This window comes from Pygoscelis adeliae, unplaced genomic scaffold (genome assembly GCF_000699105.1).
Source record: "Pygoscelis adeliae isolate BGI_AS28 unplaced genomic scaffold, ASM69910v1 Scaffold154, whole genome shotgun sequence".
NCBI lineage: Eukaryota > Metazoa > Chordata > Aves > Sphenisciformes > Spheniscidae > Pygoscelis > Pygoscelis adeliae.
This window is the reverse complement of record NW_008825113.1, coordinates 4,447,885-4,461,703: the sequence shown is the minus strand read 5'-3', so window position 1 is coordinate 4,461,703 and position 13,819 is coordinate 4,447,885. Positions and strand designations below refer to the sequence as shown.

At 41.3% G+C, this 13,819-nt stretch overlaps 1 protein-coding gene across 1 annotated transcript in view; it reads left to right on the top strand.

Annotated features, from left to right (window-relative positions):
* DSCAM (Down syndrome cell adhesion molecule) overlaps positions 1-13,819 on the top strand; it is a 413,163-nt gene that overhangs the window by 219,067 nt on the left and 180,277 nt on the right. The window contains 4 exon segments of the mRNA XM_009328037.1: positions 1,856-2,134; positions 4,417-4,692; positions 7,290-7,586; positions 8,396-8,671. Of these exon segments, the coding sequence (XP_009326312.1) occupies positions 1,856-2,134; positions 4,417-4,692; positions 7,290-7,586; positions 8,396-8,671 (1,128 nt within the window).

Genomic DNA, 13,819 nt, shown 5'->3' with positions numbered 1-13,819 from the left:
CAATACCTTTAAAAGTCAGTTCTACTTTTTCATTATTTAATTATTACTTTCGATTGAAGAAATTGATTTTGTGTGGATGTAACCTTCCTAAGAGCCAGAGCTGTAATTTCTTGCATGCTTATGTTTTTACTGAGTTAATTCCTCAGGCTGCACAAAAGAATCCATGCACTGAAAACATAGGTGCCTGATGACCCAAAAGGCGAGAAAGGAGCTGGTTAATCAATTAGCCATATTGACACTGGCCTTCCCAATAGCATCCTGGCAGATTTTGCTTTCACTCAGCCAGACATAAACAGCATGGCAAGTTCAAAAATGTAACCCATCTTGATGCCAAATATGGACCCTGAGGCTACTGATGCATGCAAAATCATTTGTTTAACTACTGGCTGACACGTTTCTAATGAGACAGACAGCAAGTTGCTGTAAACTGAATGTGGTTTTGCCTTCAGTGGCTTAACATTTTGCTGGCATCTAGAGAGCAGAAAAACCTCTATGGTCATCTTTCATTGAACTTGGCATTTAGGGTTTTATCTAGATGTTCACATAAAATTTACTTAGCGCATTTGTTTACCATCACAATTTTAGTTTCTGGATTGATAGTATAACTTGCATAGTGCCTCTAGCTATTTGCTCTCAAGTGTAGCCTCCCAGGTGTGGCTGCAGTTCATGAAGATATATCTAAGCTAGTTTTAAACTAACTAGCTCAGGTACTGGTTACACTATCGCTTGAGTAGCTTGAATTCAGCATGAACTGCTCCTTTAATCTCTCCAGCTCCTAACATAACACAAACCTGCTGCAGCTGACCTGTGAGGAGTACCTGAGCTAGCTAAGTCAAAGACCACTTGAAAATGTCAAAATGGTTGCAATCACACCTACACCCAGGCAATTATGATGTAGATACACCCAAAAAGAGATGGGTGTGTCAGATAGGAGTAAAAAGAGTTGATCAGCATGTGGAGTTTCTTTGTGAGACAGAACTCTTAACAAAGTGGGTGCGTGTGATGAGAAAATACTTAGATGAATATTTGTTGATTTATTTTTCAGTATTTATGTTGAAATAGCTCCAGGATGGGCTTCCATCATGCTGCATGCTGCACAAAACTGTAAATCACATCAGCCTCTTCCTCCAAACGTTTTCAAACTTAAAAAGCTGAAATCACAGAGTACTATTTCTGGTGGGGTACATGCACCTCTCGTGAAGGCACTCTGACAGACTTCTGTGAGATACATAAATATGTGCCAGGTGCTACACAAGTGTGTTGGTCTAAGAGCTGCTTTTCTCAGTAAGTTGAGCACAGAAGTTTGGAGTATTAAGTTGTATGTTGGTCTTGTCACGTTAAGTTCTTTTTCCAGAGAAGAAGAAAAGGCTCGTCTGTCAGTTAGACTGCAGATAGAAATTCCTGTGTCTTTGCCCATTTCTCTCCTGACAAGGGAATAAATCGTTCCTTTAATTCAAAGCCTTCAGACCACTGAGAAGCATGGAGAATGTATTGGTTTCATTCTAGTCGAATAGTGAAGGGATAATAGTAATAATTGTTAAGGCAACACATTTCTGGCTCTCCATTCCTCTGATAGGGGACATGAAGGATGACCAGAGAAATGGCTGCCACCTGGAAAAAATCCAGTGAGAGGATTTCCAAGTAGTCATGAGATGCTTCAGTAGTACCTGCTGGTGGCCCCCCCCCGCCACTACTGAGGTATTAGAGACTGATGGCTGGGTCACAGTAACAAACTGTAGTACATAAAACACTGGGCTAGTGAGTCAAAAAATGCAGGAGAAAAAATATTGGCATATTGCTTGGTGAATGAAAGAATTTTAATGCTCCCATTGAAAACTGCTGTTTGTTCTTTCAGATCCAGCGAATTCAGCTCCATCTATTCTAGATGGGTTTGACCACCGTAAAGCCATGGCAGGACAGCGAGTGGAGCTGCCTTGCAAAGCATCAGGGCACCCCGCACCAAAGTATCGTTGGCTGAAGGACAACGTTCCCTGGGAGCCTGACAGCAGGTTTCGGCAGACAGTTACAGGTCTGCTGATCGAGAACACACGTCCCTCGGACTCAGGCAACTACGTCTGCGAGGTGTGGAACAACTATGGGACTGCTGAGATGATAGGGCGACTGTATGTAAAACGTAAGTCCTGGACTGAGTTAAGCTCTCGGGCCAATTCTTGCCTGGGTTTTTGCATCAGGGAAGATATTGCCGTATCTTGCTGTACATTCTGTTTTGTTACTTTACCTTAGCAATGCTTAAACTTCTCAGAGTTGTAGAACAACAGAAAGTAGGCTCTGTGGACATGAGTTCGTTGGACAATTGAGCGATCAGAAGTGCAAATAGATGCAATTTATAATGTAGCTATATAATTTATCACAGGGAGGATATGTAATTTAGAAGCTTGAATTGGATGCTTAAAAAGAAATTGCAAATGTTCTCATGAATAAAGCTGCCAAACTCTCATTGCCATGACTCACACTGTTCGGTAATATTGAACACTCATACCTCCCCTCAGTTGAGTATTCATGTGTGAATATTCTGAATGTTTCACAAATTCTACAAAGATAATTATTACTCAGAAGCACTGCACTGGAAAAGTGTTATTCTTCTATTGTTAAAAAAAAATTATTTCCTGGAATAGAAATAATGCTTTGTGAACTAACATTTCCACCTATACAGCATGACTAGCAAACTGAAAATGGAGAAGTTTGTGAAGAGTTCAGGCCATAAAAATATCTTCACAAATACTTACACATAATGTATTTGGCCAAAATAAAAACAAGATCAAAGATCAGTAATTCGTGAATTATAACAGAGGAGCTTTGCTTCTAAATGTATTCAGAAAAATTAGCTGAATTCAGTCTGTGTTGTATGATATAAAGTCAAAACTTCCAGAGACACGATGTAATGGTATCGCTAGTGATACCAAAAGTATCCCCAATGCCTGATGATACATTTTACTTATGGACTCAGTGGTCAAACAGCCAGTAGATATCTTCTGGATCAGGTTGGCAAGCACAGGAGTTTTACCCTCCTCTGAAATGGAGGATGTGGTTCACTTTCTTGCATCATCACGGCTCTGAGATGTTGGTGGTGCACTTGAGTGTATCTATTTTGTTTAATGGGTCATTGGCAGTTTTGAGCCTTTGTGGTCTTTTGGATAGGAAACGAAACATGGAGATGTTCGGTGACTTGTAACATGCATATGAGCACAGATTAACTGTTTCTCTGGACTATTGTAGAAGAAAAGTCTGTCACATACATGTCTGTGATCCAGAATGACTGAGGCCACTGACCTGTATGTTTTTTTCCAGGCCTCTGTTCCCAATGGGTCACTAAAGATTTATTCCATACGTGTGTTATAAAATGTTCCATAAAGTGAATGAGTTACCTGAGGAAATTTTTATGTATAAGTATGTGTATACATGTGTGTGTATGCATGCATGCAAGCTGGTAAAAAAAATAAATAGGTGGGTATGTATTTAGTATCAGAGATGGTATTTCTGTTGATAGTAGTCCCTTACCTTAATTAGGAAGTCAAATCAAAATATGCAAAGCATGAGATGAGATCTGCATTCAGTAATGCTGGTAACTGTTAGGTGGCAGGATAAAGATTGTTATCCTTGCATTTATGTTTATGACTTTTTTCCAACCCTGTTCATCCTCGGTTGTGGGTTTTGTTTTTTTTTTTACAATATAAAACTTGCATTACCTATGTCCTACTGTTTTTAAAGGCTGATTTGAAAATACTGTAGTCTTCCCAAACTGAAGCAGAAAATTTAGTGAGCCCATACACAGAAACACTTACGTGTGGGCAGATCCTACAGATGGCTATTTGTGCACCTATATTAACATTTGAGTGTGGATCTTCCACTCTTAAAAGCTAATCTCCTGGTTATTGACATTTACTGCACTTGTTCACATCAGGGAGTGGTTTTAAAATATGTGAACTGGGTTCCTTTTGCAGGAAATTAAACCAAACCAGAAGATGAGCTTCAGGAATGCACCTAATTCATCAGTTCAAATGTCCACACTGAAGTAATCTGAAGTAATGTCCTACCCTCCCAAAACATGTGTAGTGCCATTGTTAGGCCCTCAGCACCAATGGTGTTACTCAGTAGATCTGCTCCTACTGTTCATTCAGGCATGGTCTAGAGTATTATATCACGTTAAGTAGGTTATCGCTGTAGATCTGTGTTTTGTGTCATGGATGTTGGTGGCCAAAATACTTGTTTAGAGCAAACGCAGTCATCTGTTATTTGTGGTTTGTTTTGGTTGTTTTTTTTTCAGAAGGGTATGGCTGTGATTTTTATTATTCTCCTTAATTGAGAATTAATTTGTTACTTGCACAAAAATGCATGTGCATACTTAATGTTCTCTGTTTCCTTTTCCCTCTCTCTTATTTTGATTTAAATCTTCAGAACCACTAAAAGCCACGATTAGCCCACGGAAAGTAAAAAGCAGTGTTGGTAGTCAAGTGTCCTTGTCCTGCAGCGTGACGGGAACCGAGGACCAGGAGCTCTCCTGGTATCGTAATGGTGAAATCATCAACCCTGGTAACAATGTCCGGATCACTGGCATTAACCAGGAGAACCTTATTATGGATGGCATGGCCAAGAGTGATGGTGGAGCTTACCAGTGCTTTGTGCGCAAGGACAAGATGTCTGCTCAAGACTATGTTCAGGTGGTACTAGAAGGTCAGTCATTACCTGTTTAGTGATTCTGGTCTCCATAATATATATGTCATCCTTGGTGTCATTGTTGTAAAGTGAGGGACAGTGGACCCTAGACAGGAGAAGAGAGTACTCATGAACTGTCAGTGCGGTTTATTGTGTCCCACTCTGAGCAAAAACTAATGGAATGAAAAAAATGATTTGAAAACAAAAATCCCTCATGAGCAGTCCTTCCAGTCTCTTTTTTTGTTTGTTTGTTTGGGTTTTTTTTTTTTGTTTTTTTTGTTTGTTTTGGGGGGGGGGGGGGGGTTTAAGGGCAAAATCTGGACCTTCTCCTCCACTCAGATTTATAAACACCACCATGTTTGACATTAGCTGTCAGCAGGACATGAGAGGTTTCTATTCAACTCTAACCATCTCCTTCTGGGCATGGCTTTTCTGGTCGGGTGTATTGGCTGAAGGCTTGGACATCATCTTAACTAACTGACACAATGTTCCACATGATAATCAAGTGAGGAAAGTAATCAACGTGTGCAGAGTCAGTTCACTAATGAGGCTATAGTGCAGTCATGGCATGGACACTATTTTTAGAGTCTTTACAGAAAAAGAAGAGATTACCTGCCTGGACCGAGTTACCTCGGCAACCATCTCCCGTGACTAAGAAAGCCTAAAGAGCATATTGATAATCTATCATGATGTCGAGAGAGTGCAGGTTATCAGAGAGCAACAGTAGGAAAGATTTCAAAGACACTCAGGTCTCACTGGGAAAATAATATATGCTTTCATCTCCAAAAAAAGCCTGTCACTTGAATTAAAAAAAAGAGGAGGAGGGGTGGCAGAGGTACACAGTGTGCACACTCACAGATTTATTGGTCCCGTGTCAACTTTCTTTCAGGATAAAAAAAGCTTTTTCTTTTTGTTGCTGTTTTGTTTTCTGAGGGATGACAGTATCTAATACACAGCAAAGGAAAGGAAGAGAGTCAGAGATGAAAATAAATAAATAAATTAGAACGCTATCACACAACCGATGGGACAGAAATGAAAGGGGAGGGGGGGGAAGAAGAGAAAATTATGAAATCAAATCAAATCAAATGCTCCACCAGGGATGCTGAGGTCTTTCAGCAGCCTGAGAGTGGCAGTGCCTTATGTTTTTGACTATGGGGCAAACAAGGGAATTTTACAGCCCTGTTTTTAATTCTGCTATGAGTCAGCATGTTCTGTGGGGAATCTTGCATACATCATGCCAGTTCCCTCAGTTTCCTGGGTGAGGCTGCACTGAAATTGCAATGTATGAATTGTGATTTCCAGAGGAGTCATCATGGTTCAAGCGTCCCAAACGTATGGGTAACACAGCAGTGTACATGAAGAGGCAGTATGTAGTGTGCACAAACAAATAGTGCATCACACAGATCATGAGACTTGTCAGTCCTGTCCTGACATCCTCTGTCCTGTGCGACACTGAAAGGAGTTTTCCTTAAAGGGCTTCATGTACAAGGTGAGTTTTCAAGTGTCTTTGGCCCCTCTCTAGGTAATGAGGTACCTTTTCCTTCCATTTCTTGCAGGCACTAATACTGTAGGAACACTGAAGTTAGTTTGCTTACTTGCCACTTGGCTCTTTAAAACCAGACAGTAGCCTACAGCACTGTTGTCCGAACTTCGGACTGGATTGCTTCCTGTGTTCTGCATACTGCTCTTGGTGTGTGGTCTTTTGCTCCCAATTACACAGAAATTCCTTCTAGATACATCTTTGAAAGCATGATTTTCAAAGGAGAACAAACATGCATTGCATGATCTTAGAAAGAACTTCCTAACTAATAGCAGAGTGTCGGCACTCCTAAATGTTACTCCGCTGAACTCCCTGGATAGGTGGGTATTTAATCCTGCTCCCTATTTACAATCTCAACGTTTCAGTCCCCATCCATTCCCTTTATTCACTTGCCTGGTGGAGGCTGAGTAAATTGTGACACAGATCACAAAGGAAAGCATTTGGATGCTCTAATTTCAGAGTAATATTTATCTGTAGCACAAAATGACCACAGAAAGAAATTGGCATCGCTGCTGTTACTGGCAATCTGTATTCAGAAGAGCTTAATTTAATACTTTTCTAAATGGGGTATTGTGGGTCAGGACTAAACTGCATTGGCACAGCTGTGTGAAATTAGCCTATGCAAGTTATGCCTGGCTCTTGCCAACAGGATTCATCATTAGCTTTCTAAGGAGCTGAAATCTACCAGGAGAAGAAAAATTCCAAATGTGTCGAGGTTTTGGTGTATGTCTTTTGTGATGAACTGTGTATGGCTTTAACACTTTTGCACAAGAAACTGGCAGTTCATATAGCTGTACAGAGCCCTGGTCCATCTATTCAAGTGCTTTTCCTTCAGCAGGGTCAGTACCAGGTTTCTCAGAAGATGAAAAAGAAACCTGCAGTAAGCAAAGGATCGTTTAAGTACTCTACTACCAAAATTTGTTTCCCTCTCTCAATAATTAGAGTTACATCCTGGAACACAATTGTTCGCCCCGCTTCTAGAAAAGATCTTGGCTCATGTGATAGGCTCCAGGATAGAGGGAACAACCTTTACACCATGTAAGTACTATTCTCCTGCTTTTCTTTCCCTTGGCAGATGGAACTCCCAAAATAATTTCTGCCTTCAGTGAGAAAGTGGTGAGTCCGGGAGAGCCAGTCTCCCTTATGTGCAACGTGAAGGGGACTCCTCTGCCTACGATCACTTGGACGCTGGACGAAGATCCCATTGTGAAGGACGGCAGTCATCGTATCAGCCAGATTATCACCTCTGAAGGCAACGTGGTCAGTTACCTGAATATCTCTAACACTCAGGTCCGAGATGGTGGAGTTTATCGCTGCACTGCCAACAACTCTGCTGGAGTCGTCCTGTACCAGGCTCGAATAAACGTAAGAGGTGCTTGTCAAATCAGCTCCTCAAAAAAACACACATAACTCATTGTAGTGGAGAAGAAGATTGTTGCATGTGATGAAATGAGTCTTGGAATGCCAAAACCAACTTACTGTTTTTCCTCTCCTTTTCTTCCCCCTTCTCTTTTCCCACCCTGCCTCTCCAGCCCCATCTAGAAAGTATATGGTATGGTTAAATGTTGGAAGAACCCTTTGGCTTGTGTTCTATAGTCTATTTTTCCTATACTCATCTCTATTAGTTCACAGTTTCTTTACTTTAGTCCTGCTGTGCATGGAGTTTTTTTCTTTTCCTTTCCTTTCCTCCTTTACTTGTCCAACATTCATTGTAATTATTCATGTATACAGTACTGTAGCTTGCATTTCTAGCTCTACATGGCATAATACCCATCCTCATGGTATTATACTTTATATACATCAAAAAAAAGCTAACTTTGTCAGTGTTCTCCTGTGTAACAGGATTCTAGCTTTGTATCAGTTTTAGTATTTCACATTAATTAAATCATCCTCAGCCTTTAATTTGTAATGCAGCGAAGATTTTATCAGACAAGTGTTGGATAATGCAAACATATACCCCCACATAATTAGTATGTATGCTGCAGGGTGAGGAAAAACTAGAGCATATAAAGATTAGGGAAACTGCTTAAGTAGGTCTTAAAAATGAAAACTGTCAAATGCTAAGAAGTGTGCAAACCGTAAATGTTGTTACCATTTGTATATTCAGAAAAATTATATGCATGTTTCCTCAAGCAAATGTGCCTTTAAATTGTTTTCAAGAGTTTCTTTTTACCTTTCTAGGGCCAGCAAGCATTCGACCAATGAAGAACATCACAGCAATAGCTGGACGGGACACCTACATCCACTGCCGTGTGATCGGCTACCCATATTACTCCATCAAGTGGTACAAGAACTCCAACCTGCTACCGTTTAACCATCGCCAAGTGGCATTTGAGAACAACGGGACACTGAAGCTTTCAGATGTGCAGAAGGAAGTAGATGAGGGTGAATACACGTGCAATGTCCTCGTTCAACCCCAGCTGTCCACCAGCCAGAGTGTGCACGTGACAGTAAAAGGTGAGGTCAACTCGGAAAACTAGAGCCAAGCTAAAGGCTGCGTCTCTTACAGAAACTCAGACGTGCACACATAGGGTTGTGCTGGCAGTTAGATAATGAACACTTAAGAAGGTTAATCCAGATTTGTGTTTATTTTTAATGATGACATAGATGCTAATCAGTCACTGTGTCTTGTTCTCTCTTGACTTTTAACCTCCTTCATTCAACTAGCAAAGTATCGCTCTCTAAGTGGAAGCCTTGCAGAAGCAAGCTTTTATGAGCAGTTTTCACTACAACAACTAAGGCAGTAAATTGATGTTTTGTCACCTGAGTTTCACTGGTGACTGTTTCTCTGCTGGATGACAAAGTTCACATTTTCATTAGCCAGTGACTTTCCAGCTTTTAAAAAATAAGATGAGAATTTTAATGTATGTGTTTCTGCCAATATGCAGAGACAGGAACTAAAAGCATTAACCTTGCTTTTCTCTTATTAAGTGTGTTTTTCTGAGTGTTCTTGGTGCTTAGAAAGGTAGCACTATAAATAAATTTGACTTGAAATTCTAATAAGATGCTTAAAATCTACTCAAATAGTCCCAAACGAGGATGTTCAGATGGACCTGGAAGACTTCAGCAATAGATGAGAATAGGAATTTTTTAGCATTGTGTTCTGACTATTCTGATATTGGCAATGTTCAGACCTATTCACAAGGACACAAAAGACAGAAAACCTGATTGCAGTAGCACCTAGTTTTGAGCAATGGGGCCGCTAAATAGTGCACTTCATGTGAACCTGTAGGAAGAATTGAGGTATAATTTCACTGTTCCTGAAGTTCTTAGAAACCTTTCCTGGGCTTTTTTGAAACGGAGAGGAGAGAAAGGAAGGAAGGTTGATTTCTATATTGTTTTCAGATAAGATACAGAGGAGAACACTAAGATAAAATGACTTTGTTACAGACATCTGATGTTTTAACTCTTTTCTGTTCTGTTTGTTTATCCCTTTCTTGTTTTCAGTCTGGAGTGATGTAATTGCTAATTATTTCAAGAGGTTAGGGGATTAGCTTTAAGCCATTAGCAGTTGGGACTCTGAAAGGCATGACATCTCATGACACCTGAGACCATCGGGGCACTGGTCACACACAGAGGCATAAAAAGCTAATTTCACCATTTCTTTTCATATATGTGGTACGTTGCTTGACATTACAGTAATATCTCAGCTCTATTGTTGCGGTTTAGGAACTGAATACCAAATTAGTAATTGTGTTGCTGCTGCACTAACAGTTCACCACAGTAAGTGTGATGGGCAATGCTGCCTCTTAAATGATACTGTTCTTCAAACGACTATAAAAATGAATGTAGCCAGACAAAAAAAAGTCCAGCAGTCTATCCTTACAGCTCGGGCATTTAGATCATGCTAGCTGGTACCTCAGGTGCAATACTGTTTGTTCTTCTATTAGGTTACAATTTCAAACTTGACAATTCCTCCCCCAGAAAGCAGGTTGCCAGCTCTATCAATTTTGATTGAACTGCAGCTTTTATCAATGATTTGACTTCCTTGAAGGTATTCTGTCTTTCTGGATATTCAGCTGCCAGGGCCATTGGCTGGTCAGAAACCTCAAACAGTGCATGTACTCTGCATAACTTACATAAACATGTGGCACATTTGAAGAGTGCCGGTGGGCTGAGCTGCCCTGCACCTGTGATACAGCCTCACCCTGCATGTGCTCCGTCAGGCAGATGCATCGGAGCAGTGCAAGGTGCAGTGTGAAAAGTGACCCATGGCACGTGCAAAGCAGACGTGTCAGCGTGGCTCATACTTATTGACTTGGAGACGCCAAAGTTGGCTGCAAAGTGCCTTAGCTACTTCAGCATGCCCTGGCCTTGACAAGACACTGTTATTTAAAAAAAAGTTAATATCCTGTCCTCATGTGCTAAGCCCGAAATGTCAAAGGTGAGCTTTGTACGTCAGACGTGAACAATTCTCAGGGTTCTGCTATTGTAGCTGGAGGTCAGCATTGCCACAGTGGTTTTTTAGTTGGCTATGTATTGTTTTCTTCTGTAACTACATAGTGATTTTATCTAACATATTAGCATAGAGTCAAAAGGGGCCTGTTGCTTCAAAATATTAATGCTTTTGCTGTCTTTTCATTTTATAGATTCCAAAGTTAATGTGATGAGTTTTCAGACACTTACGTTTGATTCTGAGAAATACAAAATATGGCCCAGCTTGCATACTAGAGGTTTCAAGTACTCTGAAATATGGCATTATAAGGGGGGTTAATATCAGTGCCTAAATCTCCTTATTTATATTTCAGCTTCTCATATCATCAGTATACTTATTTCTTCTCCAGAGAAACTGAGGGAGAATTATTGACCATCTTCAACATCATGGGTCCTTTGGTTTGTTCTCATTTCTGCTACAAGTTTCCTGGGTGACCTCAAACCAGTCATCTGAAGGGTGATTTGGAATAGATGATACTTAATGAGCTGTTACTTGGCATTTTGTTTCCTCCATGTTCTGTTCTGAAGACATAATTATCAATTTCCTTATGAGCTTTTCTGAGATGATAATCTGCGGTATCAAAGTGTTTCAGAAACAATGCGTTCATTTTCAAAACCCACCTGGATGATCAGGAGCGCTTTGACAAATGGCAACTGAGGCACAGACTAAACTTAAAAGTATCCACAAATTTTTGTATGTTCAATTTCAGAAGCCTACAGCTTGATTTTTCCAGTTCACCTGCTGTTATATAGCATTTATATGTTCAAAGCTCTGCTCCCATTTAAATAAAGTTGCTTCTGAGGGTTCTTTTTCCTTCTTCAAATCAGTCACATCACCCAGCTTAGCAGCCCCTGGGAAAGACAGATTTAAGTCATTTAATTAGCATTTTCTGAGAGATCTGTGGCAAAGGTGAATACGGAATTTGGCTCTACAGGGCAGCATTTATCTGCATTACGCATACCACTGGCCTTTCTAGTCTGCAGTCCTCTACCACATTTACTGCCCACTTTCCAAACTCTCCAGTACATGAAACATCCTCTCTCTGTCTTGAACGAGGACTTGCTAAAAGCAACATCTAAATAAACATATGCAACAGCATGAGCGTGTAATTAAATACAAGAGGGCTGCCCATTCTGTAGAGTATTTTGAGATTTACAAACATCCAAATGAAACCAAAATCTTGAGGATGTTCTTCAGAAATCACTGTAAGATCTCAGATGGGAGAACAGAAAGTTTCTTGACAATAGCTTCAAAATTAAATCCTGGCTGCCAGAGAACCCAAGAGTGGGGCTTATAGACCCTTGCTGTGCAGCCTCTCACCTGGCAGGCTGTCAGGAAGCCAAAAGCTTGGGAGCTGGGCACTCATGTGCTATTTGACCTTAGGCCAGCTACTTCTTTGCATTCCTGATCAGAAGAATCAATTAGGTACCACATGAAATGAGCTGTACCATTTTTTAGGAATAACTGGTGCTCTTGTCTGCATAGCCACCTACCCCAGAGTTCTGCAGACTCCAAATAACTGTCCCACAGAGATATGGCATGCCACCCCGCCACTGTCCTTTGCCTGTCCATTGTCTCTGTCCCAAAAGCTGGATCTCGGAAGCTAGCAGTCCCATAAACTGGCTGCTGGGAGCTGAGTGGATAAGCTGGCAGGAAAATAGGCAGGTTTCTGTCTGGCAGACATAGCTCTGTTGGAACTGTGCCTGAGTCCTAATGGAGCTTTTTGGAAATCAAGCCATCTTGGCATTATTTTTTTTATATTTAGACAAATGAATTGGCCAGTTCCGAGTTCTGACAAAAAGCCATGAAAACTACCCACCCTGTAATGCATACCTAACAGGGGGAAGACTACGACTACTTCCATACTAAATTTCTGGTATTTTATACTTGTTGACCACTTGCCTTTGCAACTGTAATAATACACTTTCAACATGTTTTGCTTTGGCCTGTGTTAAATGAAATTTTCTTTTTAGCTTTTTTTGTAAAGTAAACTGACCCCCCTTTCCTCCCCCTCCTGCAAACTGGAAACAGTAGTTACTGACATCCTCAGAAGTAATCATTGAGATTAGCCTTGCTAAGATACTGCACAGGTCCTTGCCAAGAACAGGATTATTCTTAGCAGCACTAGTTTCTTACTCTGCATTTGGCCCAGCTCTAGTGGTTTGCCGGTGGGGTTCATATACATCTGCCGATGGCAGAGGACTATTGAAGTCAGACATCCTAAGGAGAAGAATATTCTGTAGAAGATGTAGGGTTTTGTGTTCATTCCTCCTAAGTATGACCTGTCCTCTTCAGTCTTCTCCAGCTCATCCTTGCCCAAATCCTGGCTCTTCTGCTCTGGGTTCCAAAACCAGTCTGTCCTCCACGTCTTTCCCATCTCGGTCGTCATTTCCTTGGCACCTTGTTCTCATGACTCAAAACTAGTCTTCCCCTTCAGAGCTCCCAACCTCCCTCCCAGCCTCCAGTTACTGTCCTCTCTTTCTGCCAGTCTTCACTTTCTACATCTCCACTGGGTTTCAGTCTGTCTCGTCTTCATGTGGGTCTTTGTTCGCTGTCAGTGCTGTACCTCACCCCACTGCTTCCTTGTCCCAGTCTCACATCCCCAGCCAGTTTCCCAACTCCACTTTACCAATCCTCATCACCTCTGCAATCCCACCACAAGCCTGCTCCCAACTTCTGACTTCCCCCCACTGCCCTTAAATCCAATTCTATAATTCCCTTTTGTTATGTGGGACACTGCTTTGAGCTTCTGCTCCATCGCTTGCTGCTGCTATCTGCATGTCCAGCAATGCAGGCTGGTTCCCCACTCTGGTCCCTTGGCCCCCACATCTCCTTTCTTTCTCTTTGCATCGAAATAACTGTTTTCATGCTTCCTGGGCCCAGTACAGGCAGCTGTACAAGCACTAGAGAGACAAATCTGTCTGCTTTGATTTCTGACATCTCACCAGACTGCGCCTGCCCCACGTGGCTGGAACTGACTCAGCCACTGAAGGTAGTGCTAGGATGTGTTCAGTGCTGCTTGAACCCTGGGAGCTCTTAGCTGTTAGTCACTGGAAAATGTCTTCTTAGGATGTGATAACTGTGGGGTTTTTGTCTATTTATTTACTTGGTTTTGCTCAGACTGAAAAATTTGGGCACCCTTGTGATGACTTTTCATAGGGACAGCAAGA